We start from the raw sequence: 12,742 nt of genomic DNA on the forward strand, positions 1-12,742 counted from the left end.
AGTTGCATAAAGGGAAAGGGATTAAATAGACATCTCTGAGGCCACCGCTCTCTTGCCAAGACACTGGGCGAACTAAATTCCTTTCAGAGGCATTGGTATAAAATCTTGCTTGGGGGCTGCAAAAAGAACTCTCACAGGTAAGGGGGAGGAGTGGCTAATAAGCCGGAGCCGGGGCTAGAAGAGGAAGGGAAACAGAGTGCCGAGTCTTGCACAAATCGGGTGAACACGAGCCCGAGCCATCAGTTCCTGGATCGGTCCCACAGAGTTAAGCGTACGCGCGTGGGAGGAGCACGGCGGGACCCGAGCCTCGGCGCAGCAAGCAGTTAACTGCTGCGCAGCAGGAACTGGGCCTTTCCTCCGGGGTCCGGGAAGTGTCTCCCAGGGGCGCAGCCCAGAATCGACCTCCTCGAGGAGGACGCCCACGGGAGGCGGGGCTCGGTCCTCCCGGAGCGCAGGCCCAGCCCGTTCCCCCCGGCTTCAAGTAGTGGGCGGGGCCCTCGCGGCTTTCCATCCAATCTTCGTTCCCGGGTGACTGCGGGGCGGGACCCTCGCGGCTTTCCGTCCAATCTTCGTTCCCGGGTGACTGCGGGGCGGGACCCTCGCGGCTTTCCGTCCAATCTTCGTTCCCGGGTGACTGCGGGGCGGGACCCTCGCGGCTTTCCATCCAATTCGCGCTCCGGGGCTGCGGCGGAGAAGCCTGCCTGTGCGGCTGTGGCGAAGCGTCAGCGGTGAGGACCCGCGGGCCCCACCGGGCAGCGCTCCCTTCCTCCCCGAGCTCTCAGTGATGGTGGGGGAAAGTTAAGTTGGGCAGAATGAAGTTAAAATAGCGTAGGACGGTGGAAGTGGCGGGACCCGGCGGGAGCGTGGTGTCGCCAGGCGACTTCCAGCGGGTGGGAGCCGTACCCCTGAGGCTGGGCCCCTGGGCTGACCCCTGGTGCTGTTGAGGTAGATTCCTCTCCCTTGGCGGCCTCTTGAGTGTGCCGAGCCGCTCCCGGTGTGTGCTGGCAGGAGTCCGAGCTCACTTGGCGCTCTGCGCGCCCACTCCTGGGCCCGGGACCCGACCTTGGGAGGCACTTTGTCCAATGAGAGTGTGCTTGCCCGAAACCCGGTTAACCCTCGAGGAATTATGAGCCGCCTGTTTAGCAGATGAACTTTTTGCGTCTGTTGGCTGTGATTCCCAACGGTTTAAGACTTGCGGCTTCCCGGTCTCGAGGTTGGTTTGTGCTCCACGTTCCTTCACCAGTTTTTTGTTAAAAAATGTGTCCCCCCCCCCCCCCCGCAGTTCGCCTGCTTGTTTTCCTTCCCGCAGTCGCCAGCCTGGTTCAAACCTCTTGGGTTCTCAAAGCAGAATTGTTGCGGCAGGCTCCCGGCGGTCCTGAACTGTTCATCTGGGTGTACCGGTATGTGACAGTACGGTTGGTTGGTTGGTTGGTTTTTTTAAATTTTTGGTTCTCTTTTCCGCTTGGGGCTTACATTTTCTTACCTTGAGGAAGCCTACTATAATTAATTCCAGTATCATCATTTTATTAATGCCTGTGTAGGTTCTTTTGGAAGTATTTAATCTTCGCGGTTGAGAGTTTTGAACACTCAGCCCTGAAGGAGTCTGGTAGTTCATATTTTCAGTGTGTACCTTTTGATGAGTTAAGACTAGTAGGTATGGGATTGGTAGTCTTGGCATCAGTTTTGTTGAATCAGTTAAGTAACAGGAAGATATACAACGAACAGCATATCTCTTCTATGCATGTGTGTTTAGATTCTTATTCCTGACTTAACAATTTATCACAGACTAAACAGTTCAAAGAAAAAAAAAATCGCAAATTGGTTATCTCAAAGCTTCTGTAGATCCGAAGTCCAGGTAGGTTTAGCTGGGTACTCTGCTTAGCATCTCACAAAGCTTAAATAAAGGTTTCTGGAGTTCTGCAGTTGCTGGAGACTCTGGAGAAGAATCCACCTCTAGGCTTTTGAGGTTGTTGGCAGAATTCATTTTCTTGGAATTGTAGGATGGGGTTCCCATTTCCTCACTGGGTTCCAGCTGCAGGCTTTCTCAGTTCTGTAGGACCACTTGTATCTTCATAGCCAGACAGTACCTTCAGTCCTTTTCGTGCTTTTAATTTCCCTGAGTCATCTACAGCCAACTTCTGGTGGAGTTGGTATTTGGAACCGTACCTACATTTCTATTAGGTCTAAAGCTAATATTTGTGGAATGTCAAGATAAAGTACAGCCCAAGTTATTGGATATGTTGTACCTTATTTTTGGGCTGTCTCTTTATATCAGTGATGTAGGTTAAACTCTTATACCCTAACAAAGCCCAAAATACAATAGCGTGAATAAAAGTGTTTTTTCATACTTCTAGATGGAGGAGGCTAGGGCTAGTAGGAAGATTCTGACAACCTCCATACATAGCTTTCGTAAACAGTTGCAAGGTGCTGCTTCAGGTGGTCCTGTTAGGCAGTGTGGAGGAGAGAAAGCACGGGGGGATACATGTAGCTAGTCCTTTATGGGGGCATGACCTGGAGGTGACACATTACGAGTCATACCGAGTGAGGTCCAGGGCAGGGTAGGAAAGATAAAACTGTGTGGCTTTACATCAGTTGAAAGTCAGGATTTTGTTAAGAAAAAAGGGGAAAACAAATTGGCTAATAATCTCTACCACTACCCTTGCTTTTGGTAAAGTTTTATTCTGTAACCTGTGAGTGAAATATTTTGTTTGACTTTGCTATTTTATTTTTTTTAAGATATTATTTATTTATTCATGAGAGACACAGAGAGAGAGAGAGAGAGGGGGGGGGGGGGGCAGAGACACAGGCAGAGGGAGAAGCAGGCTCCACGCAGGGAGCCCTACGTGGGACTGGATCCCCGGGGGATCACGTCCTGGGCTGAAGGCGGCGCTAAACTGCTGAGCCACCCAGGTTGCCTGACTTTGCTATTTTAATTTAAAAAGTGGTATTTGCAAGGATAGATAATTCCTATTATAGAAATTCCTTGATTTCTCGGTTGCCATTATAATATGTAACTTAGTTTTTAAAGACGTCTTTGAGAAATCTCATTTTCTGTTCAACATTTGTATACATCATTCACATTTTGGGTTAGTTTGATTTCTCTGAAGAAAATTAATAAATTTGTGGTAAATGTTTTAGATTGCTTTGGGATACTTGAAACCATTCTGTGTAAGCCTCAAACCTGCATAAGTAGGCTACAGCAGCTTGTCATGTGATTTATGTATTCTGTGATATTCTACAGCTGGATGAGTCTTATACTGCTCTTCATAGAGTTCTCTCTTTCCACTTTCATACTTTTCTACACATCTGAATTCTACCTACCCATTTAGACCTACTGGGAGTTCCCTCACTCTCACCTAGCTTTTGTGGAGGGTGAAGATTGTGATCAGAGTTGTGGGTTTGACCTCCGGCAAGTTGCTAAATCTCTTGAGGTTTGATTTCTTCATATAAAATGGAGGTGAATACCAAGAGGCAGAGGTAATACGAAGATTAGATAAATATCTCTGTAACACTTGTTGTACTACTCAACAAATACTAGGCACTCAATAAATCATAGTTACGCTATTTCCACTCATGACTTCTTGAGTTCCAGCACTAAGAGACTACACTCTTTTTCTTTTCTTTTTTTCCCCCAGGTTATTTTCTCTGACAAGTTTATGAATTCCTTAAGAACTAGTACCAAATTCTGGATATACTGGGGTCCCTGAATAATGATTTAGTGAATTGGAGCTGGCATATATAAGAATATTTATGAGATTAAAACTCTGAGGGCTTTTTCTTTAGTTTTCCTGTTGTGATCGCATCATGGAAAATCAGTTGGCTAAATCAGCTGAAGAACGAACATTTCAGTACCAGGATTCCCTTCCATCTCTGCCTGTTCCTTCACTTGAAGAATCATTAAAAAAATACCTTGAATCAGGTATGTTTGTAATCTTTTAGTATATGTTAATATTATTAGCAACATAGAAAACTATGAAATTATTAGAAGTTGATGAGGGTCTAATTGCTTTTTCCTTTAGGCTCTTGATAATTAAAGTATCCTTAAAATGTCCAGAACTTGGGGCACCTGGCTGGCTCAGTCAGTTAAGAATCCAACTCTTGATTTGGGCTCAGGTCAGGATCTCAGAGTCTTGAGATAGAGCCTTGCACTGGGCTCCAAGCTGGTTATGGAGCCTGCTTAAGATTCTCTATCTCCCTCTGCCACTCCTCCTCGCCCAAACAAAAAACAAACAAAAAACATTTTAAAATGTCCAGAACTTTTCTGTCTTTATCTCTCAAGTAATTTTTTCTGTAGTTTAAAAAACCACATAGTACTATTAAGTTTGTAATTATAAAAGTAGTAGGCCTCTGCCTTATTCAGTACTGCCACCCCCATCCCACTCCCTCAAGCAAATATTTTCAAGTAGTTTATCTTTTGTTTGTATTGTTTATCTCTGGATTTAAAGTAACACTTTAATACTACTATTTCTTAGGGTTTTGTAAATTGTAGATATTATAAATTTGTTCCTAAAAAGACGAGGATTAGGTCTTTCACACCTTTAAGCTTCCCCCTCTTCACACTCAACGTATAGGCAATCCAACATATTGATATTTTCCTTTTCATTCTTTCAGTATAGTTGTACAAAATCACCATTTGGGATTAAATTAGTATTCACCTGATTTAATTCCAGGTTTCACTTGATTTAAATCAATATGTACCAGAGTTAATTTACTCAACCGGTTAGGGTTTATTGTTATGCAGTTATTCACAAGAGAACCATTCAGTGTACTTTGGTTGCCTCTGTACGTTTGTTTTGTTTTGCTCATTTGATATTTGCTTACTTTGCTTTGTATCCTTAAGAATTCACTCCCAAATACTTCAGTATACTGAAAGTCCCTGACTACATTATATACATTATATATGATACATACATATGTACATATACATACTTTATATACATAAGCTATTCTTTCATTTTCATTTCTTGGGAACATCCCTCCTGGGGCCCTCTTCCCTCTTGCTCCAAGTAGTGTGTACTTTTCTTGAGTTGGCTGGACCACTGCTAATCCTGGAGCTTTCCTTCCCTGTCTCTGACAGTTCTTTTTACCCCTCTCCCCTTGGAATCTTGGATTTCCTGGTTGTCTTTCTTTTTATTTGTCTTTTCACTTGTATTTGTGAAGTACATCTTTAGTAGCTGCTTGATAAAAGTTTCTGGGGAGGAAAGAATGTAAAACCTTAACATTTATTCTTCCCTCATACTTGGTTGTATGGCTGGGTATAGAGTCTTCTGGATTGGAAATGATTTTTCTTAAGAGTTTTGAAGGTATTGTTCCTCCTGAGGAGTTCATCCTGAGATGCCCCTCTGTTTGATCCTTTGTGACTTGTTTTTTACATTCTGGATATGTTTGGAAACCTTTTTTTCTTCATTCCTACCATCTGAATTTCTTGATGTTCCTTAGTGTATAGATTTTTTCATTTATTTCTCTGAATATACAGTAGGTTCTTTTAAGTTTAAAAATTCATGTTATTCAGTTCTAGGACATTTTAAAAATATTGTTTCTTGGATAGTTTTCTCTTTCTTTTGCCTTCTCTTTCTGGAATCATGTTTATTGGATCTGGAGCATTCTGGACTGAGCTTTTAATTAAAAAATTATTTCCCTCATTATTAGTGCCTTTCCCTTTCTAATCTGTTTACTCTTTTGTACCTCCAATCCTATTTCTGCTTATTCTGCTCTTTGATTGTCATGTGAGAGGCTTTTGTCAAGTATCTGACAATCATTTGTCATTCATTTTTGAGAGTTAGGCTCTAAGAGATGCCTGGGTGACTCATTGGTTGAGCAGCTGCCTTTGGCTCAGAGTGTGATCCCGGGTCCTGGGATCAAGGTCCGCATCAGGCTCCTTGCAGCCTGCCTGTGTCTCCCTCTGCCTGTGTCTGTGCCTCTCTCTCTGTGTCTCTCATGAATAAATAAAATCTTAAAAAAAAAAAAAAAGAAAAGACTTATGCCCTAAAAAGCTGATTGAGAGCTCTGTGTGCATGGATAGGGGCTTTCCCAGTGGGCCTTCTAGTGAACCTTGTTTCTGAGATCTAGCAATTCCACTTGCCATGCCCAGATATCAGTAATACTTTCACTTAGACTGATCTGTTTCCCCAGAGAAGAATCCTCTTTTGTTTAGAAGGCATGAGCCTGATGTCTAGTGTTTTGGTAGCTAAGGAAGGGAAGGAGGCTGGAGGGCTCATTGTTCTGGGTGTACACTTTAATAAGAGTCTTTTTTTAAGTATGGATTAGGATCTGTGTATACTGCTTGCTTGTTGGTTTAATTTCTCCTTAAGATTAGACCTCTAGATTTCTCCTGGCATTGGTAGGAAATCGCCTGGCTATCCAGAATGGAGAAAGATTTGCAGGGGTGGGTGTAGATGGGGTGGTTGTATGCTCCTTCTGAACACTTATAAGCAACCTGTTTTCAGTCTCTTTGCCCCCTGTGGAAGTCCATTTACCTTGAATTCTTGAACCTTTTTGGGGTTCTACTGCAGAAACTGGCTGACTTCTTGGTGTGCACCTTACCCTACCCGGTCTCATCCTACCTTCCACTCTCCAGGTTTTAGATATTAACTTTCTTCTTTCTACAGATTCAGTCACCATTTTCTCATCTGTTTTCTAATTTGTGAAATGGTAGCTTAACTAGTCTGCTGCTGTCTACATTCATATTCTTTGTCCTTCTAGATTTATGCCTTTTTAATTACTGTCATTTTAGTAAGCTTCTAGAAGTATTAGAGATAAATGTATGCATTTAGTTCACTTTGTTTAACTGAAAGTCATCTGATATTTTTTAGATTTTTTCTTTTTCTTCATTTATTTTTATCTGGGAATTCTAGTTTCTTTTTTTAAATTTACTGATTATTCACTTTTTTGATTATTCATTTTGCCTTGTACTTTTTCTAAATATAGCTATTTAAATTGACTTTAAGATAGTATGTTGAAGAGGGGCACCTGGATGGCTCAGTTGGTTAAGTGTCTGCCTTTGGCTCAGGTCATGATCTCAGGGAACCTACTTCTCTCTCCCTCCCTCTGTGGCTCCTGCTGCTTTGTGCTCTCTCATTCTTGCTCTAAATAAATAAATCTCTAAAAGAAAAAGATAGTACTTTGAAGAGACAAAACAGAAGGAAGATATTAATTTTAAACAATAGATTTTCATTTTCATGGACTAGGGACTCCCTCCCCACCCTTGTTTTTTGTTTGTTTTTTGGGAAGAAACCATTATTGGCTCTGGGCAGGCTTTATAATTAAATTTACATATATATTGCATTTACATACATGATGTTCAAGGCTCTGAACATTAGTGGAAAGAAGCTTTAATTTTATTCATGGCTAAACAGGATTTACTTTTCTGTTGGACCAATACCTAGGTGATAGTCCTGTCTTTATCATTTTAATTTCATTATCCAGAATGATTTTAAAATAATTTTTCAGAAAATGGTTATCAGATTACACAGTATCCACTGTTTAATTTTTTACAGCATTTTGCAATGTTGCTTTTCAGTCATTTTCATGTTGTAAAATCTATTACAATTTATTGGACTGCTGTGATAATTAAGGCATACATAATTGAATCTCAGTATTTGTGTAATGATGGAGATAAGTTTGTGCTACTTGATGTCTAAATATTTAAATGCATATTTTTTCCTTCTAGTAAAGCCGTTTGCAAATAAAGAAGAATATAAAAAAACTGAAGGAATTGTTCAAAAATTTCAAGATGGTATTGGAAGGAAACTGCACCAGAAATTACTTGAAAGGGCAAAAGGAAAAAGAAATTGGGTATTTATGTTATTGTACTTATAATTAGAAAATTGATGATATTTAAAGAATGAAAAATAAAAATGTCAATAGCTTTCATTTTAAAATTATTAGTGTAAATATCCTTGCAGTCGTTGTCACAGTCATCCAAAAGAACTAATGAATTGTTTAGCTCCAGGGAGTTTTGAGTGTTATGTGTGAGATCCTGTCTTGTCAAAATACAGATTTCCTACGACCAGTGATTCTGAATGGGGTCCCGGAAACCCTTGTTTTAACTGTCCCATGTGGTTCTGGTAAAAGTGATCTGTAGACCTTGCTTGTGAGAAACATTTTGTTCAGGTAAGCCTAGCCTAAAAAAGCTCCAGACACTAAAAATAGACTTATCACATAGGTGGCATACAAATATTTAAACATCATATGGGAGAGAAAGGGCCATTACAAAATTGAAGAATGGTTATCAGTATTACATCTTTCAGTTAGATAGATTGAAGGGGAGATGTTGGTATAATAATTACTGAGGCATGCAATAATTTTCTACAAGGAATCTTTGATTTCTTCAGCCTAACTACTTCTGTAATATGAACCAGAGGGTAAGTTTTCATATTTAAAAAACATTGCTTTAATCTAGAAATAATGATTGTAATTATCTTTAAGTTTTAGAAATAAAAAGTAAGCTGATCTTTTCATTAGTCATTGATACCTATAATGGAATAATAAAATTTTATACTTCCAGATTCTTTTATTCTCAATCTTGAGTGATTTTTTAATTAAATCAGGGTAAAGGTAAAGAAGTCTGTATCCTTTTTGCTTATTTCTTTTTTCTGAATAATTGATTATAGTTTATAACATCAGTTTCTTAAAAAATAACTCCAGATAATTTGATGAGATCTGCTTACTTATGCTTGAAATTCAATTGCATATTGTGAAAGAGGGACACAGCACTGTCTGTGAAAAATCTAAATTAGTTTTAAGTGCACTGAAAAGGTTTTATATTTCTGATTTAGTATTTTAGTTTTCGCTTGGAAAAGGAAAATTGCAAATGCCCTAATATTTTTTACAACGAAGTGAGGGTTTGTTTTACATTTATTGTACCTAGGTGCTCTGAGAAAGCAGACCTAAGTACTTTGGTATTTGTGACTCCAATTTTTGGTCTGAAAAGATGCCTTTTCAGTGCTTTCTTGTTGCCTGTTTTTGGTAATGTAGTTAAACTGAATAGTATTGAGATCCTACAATTTCAAAAGAAAGAAATGATCACAAAAGCATTTCTCAAAATATAAGTTGATTTTAAAACAAGAAAATGTTTTATTTTTTTGTTTTTAAAACAAACTTACTGAGGTAAAATTAATTATAATAAAATCTGTTGCCCGTGTACAATTGGATATGGGTAAGAAAACATGTTAAGTGTTAGCAGTAAAGAGAAAAGAACAAATAACAGCTTTTTTTTTTCTTCCTGCAGTTACGCATTCAAGTTTCATTAGGTTGATGTTCTTAATTTCTTTTAGCTGGAAGAATGGTGGCTGAATTTTGCCTATCTGAATGTTCGTTTACCATCACAACTAAATGTCAATTTTGCTGGTCCTGGACTTTACTTTGAACACTACTGGCCTCCGAAGGAAGGCACTCATTTGGAAAGAGGAAGTATATATCTTTGGCATAACTTGAACTACTGGCAGCTACTAAGAAAGTAAGGACAGTTGTGTGAATTTTGTAACAGATTTACCTAAGTTTCAGGTGGCAAAATGTTGAGAAAACTTATTTACTTGTTTGAGTATACTACAGTTGTGACTACTTGGTTTATAAGTTTTATAATGACTTGTTGATCAAAATACTTTTTGTTTGTTTTAATAGAGAAAAAGTACCAGTTGATAAAAGTGGAAATATTCCTCTAGATATGAATCAGTTCCGAATGCTATTTTCTACCTGCAGGATTCCAGGGATTTCTAGAGATTCAATTAAAAGTTATTTTAGGACTGGTAAGTGGAAAACATGAGTGCTTTTTTCTGATAAAGGCATTGGGATTTGGGTGGTTTTGCTGCAGTTTCTACTATGCCACTATGGAACATACTATTTCAAATATTTCTTTACTGGATTTTGACTAATCAGAGGCTTTCTGTGAACCTTTTAGTCATTGTGATTTGCCAGAAATAATTTATGGGAATGGATTTTATAAACTGTACCTTATATTGTTATATATAAAACCTGAAGCCTAAGTTGTGTCATTTGAGGGTTTAAATTAATTAGTTAATTAATTAATCAGTATTAGGAAATCTGGAGCATATGATTTGGATCTGTCTCTGACCTCTTCATATTTGAATTCTCCTTTTGATTATGCTTGTCTGTGTTTATCATGCCCCATTTTTCTTTGTGAGTATGCCCTCCCTTCCACCTTGAGCAGTCTAAGGTGAGAGCCTGGTATCAGTCTTCTTGAAGACATATGAGTTCAGATAGACTAATCAAAGTGTTTGTTTCTACTGCCAGTTTAATGGCCAATTCTGCTTGGTGTACCAGCGTATCTTGAAATGGAAAATTCTGTTTTAAGTGCTGGTTTCCAGTTGTTTCAGGATCTTTTTCTTTTTAGAATTTTAATAATATAGTTTATAGTTACTGTGGAATGTAATTATGAAAGGATATTTTTCTTACCTGAAATTTCATTTAAAAGTAAAATTTCTACAACCAATTTTGCTTGTAGTGTGGGAAGAATGAGTTTACTTTCAGTAGAACTCAACTCCTCTTCATAAACCTCATTAGATGTTTGAGATATTTAGTGTCCTCAAGCTCACTCATATTTATCTTGATGTTACAAGTGAAGGATGTGGGTATTTATGGCATAAAGTTTGCTAAATGCCCAAATATGAATAGAAAAGATGAGCAGGAGAAAACGGAGAATAGCAGTAGCAAAGAGAGAAATATGCCTATCAGGGTCTAATATCAGTAGACTTGGTTTTCAGTTCAATCTTTATCACTTCATAGGTCCTTAGATAAGGTAATCCTTTAAGTTGTAATGTGTAAAATGCAGATTCATTAATAACGTGTCTCTTAATGTAGTCCTTTAAGCTGTCATGGCTAGTTATATTCTTATACTTAAGACCATGTGAAGTGTCTTAAGAGGTGTAGATAGGGATAAAGCTGAGGGAATAACTAAACAAAAAAATAACAGTTAGTGATAAATACTATATAGAGAATTCAAATAACATGAGTAACTGGGTGGCTATTTTAGAGTAGGTAATCAGAGAAAGCCTTTCTAAGGATCTGAATGACATGATGATCCAGCAGTTTTTTTGCTTTTTGTTTTTGTCTAGTTCAGTTTTTTGTTTCATGTGTTGAGGAAGGAATCCTGTAGGCATGAATAAACTTGGAATGTTCAAAGGGGAATATGGATGGGGCAGAGTAAGCAGGAGGCAGAGGGGACAATTAGAGTGTTGATTAGAGGCTGGATTGTATAGTACTTTGGAAGCCAACTAAGGTTTTTGGCTTTTAAAATGTGAATAGATAGTTTTGAGAAAGAAAGTGACGTGATCAGATTTGTGTTTTCAAAAGATGATTCTACCACTGTTTGAGGAATAAGATTTTTAGAAAACAGATCAGAGTAGAAGCGGGGAGATCAGTTAGAAAATTGTTTTAGTAGTCCAAGAGAGCCATAATAATGACTTGTAACTAGGGTGATAGCATGTTGCTGGTAAAAAGTTGTTAGATTCTGGGTATATTTTGGATTTGAGTTAGTAGAATTATTTATAGATTGGTTGTGAGATGTGAGAGAAAAGGGGGAATCAGAGATGACTTCAGGATATTTGGCTTGAGTAATGGGATAAGATAGGTGTGTTGTTTCATGAGGGGAAAATTTGGGAGGAAATATTTAGGGAGGAAATTAGGAGGTCCCTGAGGCCATGGTGAATTTAAGATGCCTTTTAGACATCAAAGTGGAAATGCAAGTAGGTAGTTAGATACAAAGTTTGGAGTTCGGGAGAGATTTCAGTACTACATGTAAAGATTTAGGAATCACCATTAGTAGGCATCGAAAACATTTTTAAGGCCACAAGAGTGGCTAAAGTTACTTTTGTAACACATATAGGTGAAGATTATCAGGAGAAGCAGTACTGATTATTACCACAATTAAATAGGGTATTTGGTAGTCTGAAGAGGAGAACACAGCAAAAAAAAAAAAAAAAAAAAAAAAAAAAAAAAAACCCAGATGGGAAGAAAGAAAGGGGCAGTGGCCTCCCAGAAGCCAAGAGAAGGAAGTGTATCGAATGCTCCAGAGGCCAGATGAGTTACAAATTGAGTGACCATTGTATTTATTGACATAATGGGGACAGAATCTTCCCTGACAAGAGCAGTCTTAGTGGAAGTTGGGTAAGGGAGCTCAACTGGAGAAAATGAAAGCAAACCAAATAAGTACTGATAAATAAAGCTTACACAAAGTTTTCATGTGCAGTGGGAGATATTCAATTATTTTAAAAAAAAATTAGTGATATTATAAACTAGGAATGACATAGGAGAGAAAGAAAGCAGGGAAAAGAATGAAGTCATTGAAAAGTCATTGAAAAGCCAAAGTCATTGAAAAGATAAGAGCCGAGAGGGTCAAGAGTAGAATTGGTCTTTGGGAGCAACGATGAGAAGGAATGCAAAAAGTGTGCATCCAGCTGCAAACAGATTGGCCAGTTTTGTTGTGGGAAGATGAGGAGGTCTATGTATGCCTTGTGTTTTCCTTGGTGAAATGAAAACTGAGGTCATTAGGTGGGTAAAAAATTTGAGAAGAAAGGGGAAGGTTTAAAATACTAGGCATTTTGGGAGGGTGCCTGGGTGGCTCAGTTGATTACGTGTCTGACTCTTGGTTTCCACTCAGGTCATCATCTCAGGGTTATAGGATGGAGCCCCATGTTTGGCTCTGCACTCAGCATGGAAGCTGCTTGGTGTTCTCTCTCTCCCTCTGCCTCTCCCTCAGGTCTCTCTCTCTCTCTCTCTTTAAAAA

The 12,742-nt window shown here is 38.8% G+C and overlaps 1 protein-coding gene across 7 annotated transcripts in view; it reads left to right on the forward strand.

Annotated features, from left to right (window-relative positions):
• Nucleotides 1-576: 576 nt before the first annotated feature.
• CROT (carnitine O-octanoyltransferase) overlaps nt 577-12,742 on the forward strand; it is a 57,925-nt gene continuing 45,759 nt past the window's right edge. For 2 of the 7 annotated variants that reach the window (XM_049093499.1, XM_025471502.3), the window contains exons 1-6: nt 577-728; nt 1,283-1,400; nt 3,784-3,919; nt 7,670-7,794; nt 9,276-9,457; nt 9,622-9,746. In XM_049093499.1, the coding sequence (XP_048949456.1) occupies nt 3,805-3,919; nt 7,670-7,794; nt 9,276-9,457; nt 9,622-9,746 (547 nt within the window). In that variant the 5' untranslated portion in view covers nt 577-728; nt 1,283-1,400; nt 3,784-3,804. The other 5 variants (XM_049093500.1, XM_049093501.1, XM_049093502.1 and 2 more) reach the window with 5 other exon arrangements.

Source organism: Canis lupus, chromosome 14 (genome assembly GCF_003254725.2).
Source record: "Canis lupus dingo isolate Sandy chromosome 14, ASM325472v2, whole genome shotgun sequence".
NCBI classification, from domain to species: Eukaryota; Metazoa; Chordata; class Mammalia; order Carnivora; family Canidae; genus Canis; species Canis lupus.